Here is a 12,756-nt window from a genome sequence, read left to right on the forward strand (position 1 = left end):
TGACCCTTGTGAAACCACTGCCAGACAGATTTGTCCTGGCAATATTGCTGTGGGAACAATCCCTGGATATAAGGAAATTTGGAGGTGAAATCCCAGTTCTGGCCATGGGCGCCTGGAGGAGAAGGACAGTTCTTTCCCATAGGAAGGAAAGCACAGAACCCCAGTGTTTCAGCAGCAGATGAGAAGAGACCCTCAACATGCCAAGGTCAGCTGGACCAGTCAGGTGGCCCACGGGAGGCCAAACCAGCCAGACCTGTTCTGTCTTCCCTTGGTTTTGTGGGGCCCTGACGTGTCACAAGGGTGTCTTGGTTCCATGGGGTCCCACAGTGTCACAATGGCCCCCAGGTTCCTGAAGGTCCTGCAGTGTCTCAATGGTCCCAAGGATTCCATGGGGCCTTGCAGTGTCACAATAGTCTCTGTGGTTCCACAGGCCCCACAATGTCATGTCACTCCTCTGTTCAGTGAGGCCTGCACTGTCACAATGGACCTTTGGATCATGGGGGTTTGTGGTGTCACAATGGTCTCCTTTGGCTCCACAGTGTCACAATGGACCATTGATGACAGGAGGCCACTCTGTCTCACCCTGGAGCTTTGGTTCCATGCAGCCCTGCCATGTCACAATGGTCCTGCTTGGTTTCTTAGTGTCACAATGGACCACTGCAGACAGAAGGCCTCGCAATGTCACAAAGGCCCCTTGGTTCCATGCAGCCCTGCAGTGTCACAAAGGCCTCTTGGTTCCATGGTGCCCCACAGTGTCACAATGGTCCCTTGGTCTCACAAGGCCCCACAGTGTCACAATGGTCTCCATGATTCCATGAGTCCCCTCAGTGTCACAATGGCTGCCTGGTTCCATGAGGCTGTGAAGGGAGTTAATGGTTATTCCATGGATCCATGAGGCCTTGCAATGGCACACTGGACCTTTGGTTCCATGGAATCTCACAGTGTCACAATGGCCCCTTGGTTCCATGACACCCCCAAGTGCCATAATGGTCTCCAGGGTTCCATGAGGCCCAGCAATGTCACAAGGGCCCCTTGGTTTGATGGGGCCTCTCAGTGTCACAAGGACCCCTACATTCCATGGAGTCACACAGCATCAGTACAGTTCCCCTGGTTCCATGAGGCGCAGCAATGTCACAGTGCTCTCCATGATTCCATGAGGCCCCACAGTGTCACAATGGTCTCTTGGTCTCACAGGGCGCACAGTGTCACAATGGTCCCTTGGTCTCACAGGGCGCACAGTGTCACAATGGTCCCTTGGTCTCACAGGGCCCCACAGTGTCACAATGGTCCCTTGGTTCCATGGGCCCTGTGCTGCTACATTCCCCCCTCCCCTTCTCAGGCCGCCCTGCCAGCTGAGAAATGCTCCCTGGGCCTCTGCCTTGGCCAACAGCCCCTGGGCTCAGCTCCTCTGCAGCTCATCACAAACACTGTCTGCTCCAGGAACTGCTGCTGCCCAACCAGCTCCTGGTTCCTGTAGGAGCAGCCCTGGGACCTGTTTGTGTTCCCTGAGCGGCGCAACATCCCTGTTCTCACCGTGCCAAAGAAAGCTGTTGGTGCCAAGTGCGGCCAGGATGAACCATTGCTGGGACTGAAGCCCCTCTCTTGGGGCCCTACAAACAGCGCTCCAAAAGGAGCCCTTGGAGCTCTCCTGGGCCAGTCACTTCCTCTGAGTGGGGCCTCTCCCAGCCGGGAACTCTCCCGTTTGCTGCACTCGGGGATCCTGAACAACGACGGAGCCTGGGCCGATCCCCCCACTCCTCCAGGCTCAACCCTTCACCTGCTGGGGAGATGCCAAAGGATCCACAGTGAGCATTTCCTGCCCTCAGGGGAATTTTTTACAGGTGCCTTGCACTGACTCTTTGTGTCTGTGTGCACACAGGAGTGCCTATGCTGAGGAAATGTGGCAGAAATGCTGCACTCTGAGGGGGTTGAGTGCCTTGGATAGCTGAGTCAGTCAGGCCTGCAAGGAAGGGTGAGTCACAAGCTCTAAACTATGTTAAATGCTCCTAAGGGTTGTTCTTTTAGTAAGTAATGAAGTTTAGTATAAGTTATAAGATAAGTTGAATATTGTTAAGAGTTATTCCACTGTGAAATTATTAAGTCCTAGGTTACAAGTAAGGTTAAATACTGTCAAGTGCTGTTCTTTTGCTAAATGCTGAAGTCTAAGGTATCAATCAAAGTCTGTTAAGTTTGAGCTCGGCTTAGCTTTTTGGCTGCATTCCTTTTATCCTTGCCCACACTGTCCTTTAGTCACACACACATGCACGCACACACACACGGAGAGTTCATGGTTCATTTCTGGTTTTATTGCCTGGATTCTGTTTGGTTTTGTAGTTACTTTGTTTCCTTGGTGTGCCTGAAGTGCCCAGTCAGGAACAGAGTGACTCTTGCCAAGGAACTTTGTGCTTCTGTCCCTTAATATTAAATCTGGTTTTGGCTGATCCCTTGCCAGGGGTTTTTCAGCGCTCTCAAGGCCTCGTTTGTAACAGGGTGAAGGAGCCCTGACCCAGGCTCTGCCCTGGGGAACATGGGGATGCTGCCGGGGGGTCCCTGTCCCCCTGTGCCACCCCCAGGGCCCCGTCCCCCTGTCCCCGTGTCAGGCTCTGGGGTCGATCTCGTGGAACATCCTCTGGGGGAGGCAGCGGGGCCGGGGGCGGGGGGACCCGGGGGGACAGGGGACCCCGCTGTGCACGAGCAGCGTTGGACTGCTGTGGGGGGAGCTGTGAGGGGGGCCAGGGCAGAGTGACCTCCCCAGTGACCTCACACAGCCCCTGTGATGTCACACAACCCCTGAGATGTCACACTGCCCCTGTGATGTCATACTGCCCCTGTGATGCCACACAGCATCCTTGTGAGGTCACACAGCCCCTGTGATGTCACAGGCTACCAGTGATGACACACAGCCTCCTATGATGTCACACAACCACTCTGTTATGTCACACAGATTCCATATTATGCCATTCAGCTGATATGTGATGTCACAGAGCAGATTTGTGATGTCACAGTTTCCCTGTGATGTCACAGCCTTGTCTGTGATGTCACAGCCTTCTTTGTGGCATCACACAGCTGCCCTATGATATCATACTCTATGTCACAACCCACGATGTGATGTCAAAGAACCACCTTCTAGGATGTCACAGCTGGCTCTGTGATGTCACTCCCCCCTCAGTGTTGTCACACAGCCCACTCTGTGCTGTCACACAGCCCCTGCTGACATCACAGCTGCTCTGTGCCTCTGTGACACAGCCCCAGAGGTGCTGCTGTGACACAGCCCCCTCGGGGACATGCCACAGGCCCTGCCAATGCTGAGCCCCTGTGAGCTCTGTCTGTGCCCTGCTGGCGTCCCTGAGGGGCCCTGGCAGCGTCCCAGCCCTGCTGGGCTGTGCACAGGAGCTGCTCCTGGCCAGAGCTGTCTCTCTGCAGCGCTGCCCCTGCCAGGAGCTGCCTCTGGGCCAGGAGCCCGGCCCAGCTCAGCAGCACAGACACAGCACAGGGACTTAATGACCCTCTGGGGCTTTGGTGCTCTTTGCATCAGACCCACTCCCTCAGAGTGGGCTAAAAGAACTTCTCAAGAGCTCAAAGTGAGATTGAAACACTGAAGTTTCTTGTACTTTCAATAGATCCCTGTGAGGGACAGGACTGAAAAAGTGTCCCCAGGTTCCAGGGAGAGCAGAACACTGGAGGCAGTGATGACAGCTGGGGACAAGCAAGGCAAAGATATCTCTGTGCTGAGCACACCTGGCTGTGTTTCAGGAATTCAAAGGGCCAAGGCCTGAGCCCCAGCCCCTGGCCAGGCAGATCCTGTCCTGCCCTGCTTGCTCAGGGCTTTTCCTGGGATGGGCACTGGCATGTGGGCATGTGCAATGCCAGGGACAGGAACATGGGGCAGCCCCTGCCAGGCGTCTGAGCAGGGACGAGGAGGCAATGAGGCCCCAGGCCTGCAAGGGTCACTTGTCCCATCGTGGCCTCAGGCCCAGGTCCAGCAGCCATGGCCGAAGTGCTGCCCAAGTTGGCTCTGGCAGGGCTGTCTTGCAGCTGCTGCCCATCCCTGTGCCCTGTGCAGCCCAGGCTGTCCCACGGTGTCCCTGCCCTGCGCCTCTGTCCCTGCAGGCTGTCGGCATCCCCCGGCTGCCCCACCTGGCTGGGCCCTTCCTTTGCTGACAGCTCTGCCTCCTGCCTGCCTCTGCCTGCCCACACAGAGCCTTGGGCTGCTCCAGGCTCCTGCTGGAGACGTGCTGCACCACAGCCCTGCCCTGCCAGGGAAATTCCTTTCTGCTGCTGCCCAGGCTGGGCCTCTCCAGCTGCCCTTGTGCGGGGTGCGGAGGTTCAGGGATATCACACACTATATTTATAATAAATCTCTACTGTCCACGTGTCTCTAGCTAATACATGATTGGTTAATCCTAGCTGTTTACACATCTAAATTAGAATGCTGATTGGATCACCTAATTTTTCATGCGTCTTGCTGTCGTCTTCTGGCCCACTCATGGTTCAATTTTTTCCTTTTTCCCAAGCTTGCTGTCAAACTTGCCGAGTCCTGATGACTCTTCTTGTATTTTTCTCAAGGATATACCAACCCCATTTCTGAATATGTCCATTATCCATTGTTTGTGAATGTGTCCATTGTCCATTAGTACAAGCAGGTTGGATTGTGCATCGGCTGAATATGGCCCTTGTCTAGCAAGAACTCCTCAATCTGCAAAAAAGTCTCAACAGTTCCCTGGTTTTGTTTTTGCACAAGCCAGACTGATTTAAAAGCACGCTCAATTATTTTCTGCACAGCAAGGCACTACAAGCAGAATTGAAAAAAGAAGACAAAGTATCATTATGCCAAAGGGTACTAAATCCTTGAGCCAGCCTGTTATTCCCCAGGATTTAAGCCACTCATCAAAAGAATTCTCAACCACTCTGAGCTTTTTCATATTCTCCTTAAGCAATGACAATTTCTTGTCAATAGATCCAGAGTGGTCAGAGAGATTCATGCAACACATCCCTTCAAAATCTTCACGCTCATCTCCTTGTGCTAGCAACAAAAAATTTATAGCAGTCTTATCCTGTAACACAGCGTGGTGTATGCTACCTACATCAGTGGTAAGCTCATTCTAAATTGCAGATGTAATGTTAATTTGTTTTCCTGTCCAACAAGCCAATCGTTTGAATGATGTAAGGGCCTGTGATGAAGCTAATCCTGGTGTAAAAAGTGATGCCAGGATAACTGAAGGCTAATTCCACAATTCTACATTATCCTTGCAGTCTGAGCCTAAGAGATGCTCACTACATTTTGGACGTTGGAATTTGTGCCTGATGTCAAGCATCTGTTGAATGCTAGGGGCAAACAGTGTCAATTTCCCAAAATAGCATGGTCCTCCTAATCCTTTGTGAGGAATTGCAGGCCAAGCTTTATCTCCACCAAAGAGAAACAAAAGTAGAAAAAAGTTATTGGAGAAGCTATTGTAGAAGGGACTTTTCTCTCCAATGATGTAGAAGCTTTTCTTGTAGTAACTAATGCTGCAAGTAGAGTTTGAGAACCTTTCGATTGGAAGATTTTAGAAAAGATGAGAGCTGCATTTTCACAATTTGGTTGAAAATGCCAACTTGCACAGTCACTTCTGCAGTATATTTTTCTATCTAACGCATTAATTCCAGCTGATGTGCATACCCTAATAAGACTTAGAATGCCACCCCATCAGCAGGTGATGTTTCAGAAAAGCTGAGAGGAAAAGTGTGCTCAAGAAGCTGCAAGAGCTAGAGTGATGCAGGGTGATCCTCTGTATGGTTTAACAGCACAACAGTTACTTGGCAAAGGGCTCGGGGCTACTGCCCAGGCTAGGAGCATTGATCAAGTCTTACAGATGAGCCAACAACTAGCATGTAATGCATTTCTTGCACTTCCAGATAAGTTACACACTATGTCTTTTACACAGATTTGTCAAAGAAAGAATGAAGACTTTGATAAATTTGTAGACAAATTGCATTAAGCTATCTATAATCATTCTGATTTAAATTCAGACACAAAGATACAATTGGATGGACTTGGGGATCATTTCTCCATTCCAAATGGCTTTCCCTTCAGTCACAAGAGCCTTCCATCTCTTCCAAAAATTGCCTGCTGAAACTCTTCTGCTCCCATCCTAATCAGTTCACTACTCCAGCATAACCCTTGAAGCACGGACAGATGACTCTTCAACTAATTATAGTAGAAAAGAAGGGTATTTATTGCAGCCGTGGTCACATGTGAACTAGTTTCCAGAGACATGTGCAAGGAGTTGCAGACTCCTGCTCTCTATTTCTACAGAAAAGGTTTTACATTAGGTTTCTAAGGACCCATAATACATAATTATTACCTGCCTGCTTCGCATTTTTATCAGCTGAATATCTATTACAGCTGCACAATTGTATTCCCTTAAGTGGATTGGTGGGATTTTGAAATGAGGGAGTGGTTGTATGGGAGGAAGAAAGCAGTCTTCCTCATGGTGAACTCTCCTCCCATGGCCAGCTGGCAAGACCTTTTCACCTGCTGCTCATGGTCCAAGCCTCTCCTAACTGTCCAATTATTCTTAAGGCAAGGTCTTTCTATGGTCTCAGCTTCTTCACAATTGCTTCCTCTATCCCTGTCACTCCTAGCTTTATGTTCCTAATATATTTGGTACTCTTTAAGTAAGGCACATGATTGCTGCTAGCTGTATTACTAACTTAGCTTCTTACCTCATTTTAAAATCTTAACTAAAATATGCAATCTTCTACTATCCCAATTGTATTCCCAGCTGGGCCCTCGACCCATCTGCACATTTCAATTTTCCTCATTACATTTTCAGCTAAGCCCTTGACTCACCTCAGGCACATCCCCGACTGCCTCTCTCCCAGCAGCTCAGAGCTGCATTGCACAGCGCCTGCTGTGCACCACAGAGCACAAAGCAGGCTGGCCTGGTGGGCCTGAATATTTCTGCCAAACACTCTGCATCTCACACCTTTGCTCTGGCTCAGTGCAGAACTGCAGGGTTGCACGCGCTTCCTCCCAGAGCTGCGTGAGGCGCTGGCTCCTGCAGATGGGCCCTGCCAAGCTGTCCCTGCCTCACGCTGGCCTCGCTTCTCTGGCACAAGTGCCGGGCCTGAAGGAGCTGCCCTGTGCTCCAGCCTGCCCAGCAGCCCGGCTCCCTGCCCCGGTGCCCAGAGTGCTGCACACACTGCTGGCCTTTGCCAGGAGTTGCAGGGCAGCCGGCAGAAGAGGAGGAATCCTCAGGCAGCCCAGCGGCCCGTGGCTGCCCTTGGCCTTTCTCTGCTCCTGGGCACACTCCAGACGGCCATGGCCTCCAGGCCGGGCTGTGCCCAGCACGGCTGCGCTTCCCCTCGGCAGCAGCCAGCTGCCACCTGGGCTCTGAGAGCGGAGGATTCGCCTGCTCCCAGCAAGAGGCACCCAGGGCCCGGCTGCTGCCTCTTGCAGCTCCAAGGGCCTCCTTCCAGCCTGCCTCTGCCGGGGCTCAGGCTGCTCCGGCCTCTGCCGGGGCTCTGCTGGGGCTCCAGCCCGGGCAAGGCCGGGCCCACTCTCACCTCACAGGCACTGACAGCTCTGCGCCACAGGAGACCTTCCCGAGCACACTCTCTGATCTTTCTGCTTTCTCACTTGAGCAAGGCTCTCCTCCAGCCAAAGAGATTATTGCATTTAGGGATACAAATCCAAGTGGCAGGAACCCCATTGCTCTCCAGTCACAGCTGAAGGCCTGCATCTGCACAAGATGTTTGGGCTGCCTCATTCTTCCTTTGGTTTTGCCTTCAAATGCCATTGCCCTTTCTGCCTCAACTAGAAATACCACAGCTGTGCCATAACCAGCCAGTGGGTCATATTCCAAAGGCAGTGTGGTCTGGAGAGGATGAATGAAGAAGAGCCCTTCTCACTTATGAAACCATACAAAAAAAGCCATATGTGTGACTTAGTACCAATAAAAAACAACTGGTAATTCAGAAAAAAATGTGGAATTTTCTGAAGGGGTCAGAAGGAGGAGAATCTTCCAAGTGAGTTGATGTTTCAGAAACTTTATTAATTACAACTCTAATCTATAATTCTATGCTACAAATCTCTTTAGCAACCCTACTCTACAATCCTACTCTAAATTGGTAACAGAGATAACATCTTGACATGATTGCTACGTTCTCGTCTCCTAGGGTTAGGCTTAGGTTTAGGCTTAGGCTTAGACTTAGGTTTTAGGCTTAGGCTTAGGTTTAGGCTTAGACTTAGGTTCAGGTTTGGGTTTAGGTTTAGGCTTTGGCTTAGGCTTATGGTTGGGGTTAAGGAAAGGGTAAGGAAAAGGGTAAGGGATAGAGATAGGGATAGGGTTAGGGTTTGGGTTAGCATTTAAGGTTAGGGTAAGGTTTTAGGTTTAGTGTTTAGGGTTAGGGTTATTCGTCTTCTTCACTGAGTTGATGACTTGTGCCAGGATGAATGGTGGCTTGGCTGAAGTTACAAATGGATGCTGTCCACTGGAAAAAAAAAACAAAAAAAAACAAAGAACAGTGAACCATTACTTTCCAAGCTCATTGCTTCAGGGACTCAATCAGGATACATCAAGTTCCTGGAAAGACCCAGAAAGAGGAGCAATGGGACCATCTGCTCCCCAGTCACGCCCAATGTGCAAGACCTTGCCATCACAGGCAAACCTGGCCCAGAATCCCACTCATCTGTTTATTGTGATGTCTTCATCATGCTGGGATTTTTGCCCTGCCAGCGCTCTAGAAATGGTGCTTTCTGTCCCGGGGTTTTCTTCCTTTCAGGAAACTCCAATGACTCACATAGGTCCCTGCCTTTGAAAGACAGGCACTGTGCTGATTCCCACAGGGACAGAAAGCAGTGTCTGCCTTTCCATGCCCTGCCCCTCGTGTGCTGGATGGCACCTTCCTTCCCAGCAGGGCCAGCCCATTGGCACTGGGCCCTGCAGTTCCCTCTCTGCCACACAACCTGGCAGTAACCCTGGCACAGTTCCCGTCTGCTTGAGCGTGCCAGGCAGCAGATGGGGCTGGGACAAGTCCCTCCCAGCTGTCCCTGTTTGCATGGCAGAAACCTCTGAGGGTGGGCTGGGGGGCACCAACCAGGGCCCCTCAGAAGCTCACAGTGAGCCCCCCACAGCCCCTCCTGCCCACAGCCAAATCTCTGACCCCTAGGCTGGGACTGGCTTCCTTGGGTTCCTCCACCACCATTTCATGTCTCTGTACCCTGTATTGCTCTACTTCAATTTTTTTGCCATTAGATAAAACTGAATACTCCACCAAATCACAAAAGAGGGCAACAGACACAGTCAGAGGACAGAGCACCTCTCCTCACAGGAAATGCAGAGGGAGCTGGAGTTATTCAGTTTTGTGAAGGACAGGCCCCAGGGAGACTTTATTGCCACTTTCCAAGACTTCACAGTGGCTTTGAAGAAAGTGCGGGACATCTTTTTTAACAAGGCCAGTTACAATAGGATATGGACAAATCTTTTTAAACACTAAGGGCATCTAATCAGAGTAGGTCTAAGGAAGAACTTGTGTACTCAGAGCATGGTGCCACACTGGCACAGCTTGCCCCAAGAGCTTGTAGGTGCCCCATCCCTGCAACCATTCCGGCTCCGGTGGCAACGGGCTCTGAGCAACCTGATCTCTTTAAAGATGTTCCTGCTCATTGCAGGACACTTGCACCAGAGGACATTTACAGGGCCCTGCCAGCCCAGCCCAGTCTAGGATTCCTCACCATTTTCATTTGAAGAGCACCAAGAGTGGAGGTGAGGAGGAAGGGGGCTCATCTGTTGCCTTGGGCTTGAGTGGAGGAGGAGCCCATCCCTCAGAGCCTGTTTCACCGGCAGCCCCTTCACATTTTACCTGCAGGAGCTCCTTGGCAGACCAGCGCTGCTCCTCGTCTGCCTGCAGGCAGCAGCTCAGGAAGTCACGCAGCAAAGCCGAGAGGAGCTTGGGCTGCCGCAGCTGTGGAGTCCCTACTGTGGCTATCAGGTATGTAGCCTGGAGAGAAAGGAGACACCAGGCTCCACCTCCTGCTTTCACATCTCTAAGGCTCTCCCAGATCCCTTTGTTTAACCTCTGTTCTTCAGTGGCAGTTTCTGCCCTGGCACAGACCCAGAGATGACTTTCCTTTACCAACCATAAACCCAAACCCCGATGCAGCCACAGCTTTTCCACCATCCTGCAGATCTTGCCTTGGCAGCTGATTTCATCGCCTGACCTAGTTAGTGGGAACTACATCAGCAAAAAAACATTTGCTTCTCTGAGGATTCATGCCAGCTTGAGATGGTTTTTGGAAGAGCGACTTTGCTATACTAACTAATTTCAAGGGTTAGTACATGAAAGGCATCTCTGCAGTGCTTGTTGGTCCTTTAAGCGCACGTGCCCTAGAACAAAACTCATCAAGCTTTTTGTGCTGTTCTTGAAAACAATGGGAATTGGAAGAAAAGAAAGGAAATCCATCAGTTAATACCCAGGTAGGGAAACAAACATTGAAAATCTCCTCTTCAACACAGACACGTTAAGATGCCTGCACAAATGTATTGGGATGAAAATGCCTGCTTGGGCACACAGGAGCCACTTGCAGCTCTGTCTCTCAGCAGTCTGAAAATTTCAGCTTCCCATTTCTGCAGCCAAAGAAAAATTGTCTAGGTCAGAAGAAGGAGAAGTTCCATCCCTATGGACACCCTCTAGTCATTTGGCTGCTCAAGTCAATGCATTAATGGTAGGCCCATGCCAGAAAGTGCCAGGAAAGAAACAGGAGGTTTTGGCAGGCTCTCCACATCACCAGGCTCTGGCTTGGTGACATGCAGAATGTTGCTTGGGCTAGGAGAGAAACATGGTCACTGAGTGTTTCAGCAGCACTGTACAAGAAGCAGAAGAGACTCTGTGCATTACATCCTCATGCCCATGTTTTCCAGTGAGAAGAAACTGCACACAGGGTTAGGTTCCGCTCTAAAGACCACGGTTTTAGAAACTTTGTTGGGTTTGGGTTTCCTTCCTTCATTTCTGGAAAGATAACAACACTTTTAAGATGCTTTTCCCCTGTTATTAAGGCCATCTACACAGACAAAAGAACTGGAACCACTTAACCCAAAGGAAAGTGTTGAGTGAGAATGGAGTTTGTTTGGAGTTTGTTTGCATGTGGTAAGGCTTGAGTTCCCCCACTGATGCAACCAAAAGTACAGCAGATGCTGATGTGTTGCAGGGACATTTGTAGGAGGGGACTTTGGTGGAAGTAGTTCCAGCAGATGGCAATGGGATTTTGTCCAGTGGCACACAGGACATGGGACAGGTGAGAAAGACAGTGGGATCAGTGAGTATTTGCTCCTTACCGTGCCAGAACTTTCGCCCAAGTAAGGAGGTTCTTGTTCTATCATTTCAATTCCCACAATTCCAAAAGACCATATGTCCACTTTGGGGCCATATGGTTGACCTGTCACCACTTCAGGCGCCATCCACCAAGGAGTCCCGGTTACCGAGCACCGTCTGCTCTGCTCAGGGGTGAGCTGAGTAGCGAGGCCAAAATCAGCTGAGGAGAAAACAAAATACTGGTTTTATCTGAATTCTGTGCAATTAGGAAAGCAAGCAAAAGAATTCCCCAGTAGAAGTTTGAAATTGCTCTGTGGAATCTCCTGGCATTGGCGACTTTAAAAATCCCCCCATGTTTTACATTGCCTCTAGCAGTGGCTTTTGTTCTTTGGAAACTTTAGACTTGTAACTCCCTCCCTCTGGAAGGGACCCACACAGAGCAAGGCCACTCTTGACTGCTTGTGGCTCCTTCTACCTCTGTGCACGTTGCAACTGTGCCCTCAGCTCGCAGCAGGGGTCCCTGCACTGCCACCAGCGCCATGTTTGGGGAGCTGGCAGTCACGCCAAGCAGCCCCACACCCACATCCCTGGAACGCTGCACCTCACCAAGAATATACTGACCCAGTTTGACAGAACCGTCGGTTCTGAGAAGGATGTTGTCACTCTTCACGTCTCGATGGATCACATCGTTTGCATGAAGAAAATCCAGTCCTTGCAGGCACTGAGCGAGAAAACAGAAACAGAAGGGCAAAAATGAGTGATGTGATTTCATCACACAAGGAAGGAAACAAAGAATCTAAAAGATTCCCTCTCCAGGGGAATGGGGAGTAATGGCAGAACAGTCATGGCCACTGAGAGGAAGAGCTTGCTGCTCCAACACTTGCAGAGCAGGACCTTTCTGAGGAAAGGCACGTCAGCTTTTGAAAGAGCAACAGCACCTGCTGTTGTAGGCTGTCCCCTGCCAACCAGCCAGGATGACTCCTGCTGCAGCGCATGTGCTCAGAAACAAAGAGCATTCTGGCTGCACTCCTATCCTTTTTAGCTGAGCACTGAGAGAAACGAGTCTCTCTCTTCTTTCTTTGCTGTTTGTTTCAAATCCTGCCACCAGCACCTTTGCTTTTACAGGCAAGGAATGCAGTGAAGACAGACTCCAGGCAAACATTTAGAGAGGCAAGGTGGAGAACAGCAACTACAAATACAAGAGACAGAGCGAGAATACAACATCAGGAGATAAGAGTACTGGCACTGAGTACAGGGAGTGCAGGGGCACTGGCAGGCCTTTCACTTGAGATGCTTTTACTTGCCCATAGCATACCAGCAACACAGAAACAAAACTCGGCATAGGAAACCTCTCCTGTTCTGAGCCCCTGTTTCCCAGACAATCCTGCCCAAGCCCTTGGAAACACAGCTGGGATTGCTGACCTCCCGACTGATGGCTGCCATTTCATCTTCCAACAGGCA

General features: G+C 50.6%; 1 protein-coding gene across 2 annotated transcripts; it reads right to left on the reverse strand.

Annotated features, from left to right (window-relative positions):
• Positions 1 to 8,015: 8,015 nt before the first annotated feature.
• Positions 8,016 to 12,364, reverse strand: LOC134434600 (serine/threonine-protein kinase PAK 1-like). 2 transcript variants are annotated; one of them, XM_063183255.1, is made up of 5 exons: positions 12,234 to 12,364; positions 11,917 to 12,016; positions 11,319 to 11,515; positions 9,847 to 9,984; positions 8,016 to 8,468 (listed from the first exon to the last, which is right to left on the reverse strand). In XM_063183255.1, the coding sequence occupies exons 1-5, from the start codon at positions 12,309 to 12,311 to the stop codon at positions 8,376 to 8,378; spliced, it is 606 nt and encodes a 201-aa protein (XP_063039325.1). In that variant the 5' UTR covers positions 12,312 to 12,364; the 3' UTR covers positions 8,016 to 8,375. The 2 variants fall into 2 exon arrangements, with proteins under 2 accessions (XP_063039325.1, XP_063039326.1); XM_063183256.1 differs by having other exon boundaries at positions 8,016 to 8,475.
• Positions 12,365 to 12,756: the final 392 nt, after the last annotated feature.

The sequence above is a fragment of the Melospiza melodia genome, unplaced genomic scaffold, assembly GCF_035770615.1.
Source record: "Melospiza melodia melodia isolate bMelMel2 unplaced genomic scaffold, bMelMel2.pri scaffold_44, whole genome shotgun sequence".
NCBI classification, from domain to species: Eukaryota; Metazoa; Chordata; class Aves; order Passeriformes; family Passerellidae; genus Melospiza; species Melospiza melodia.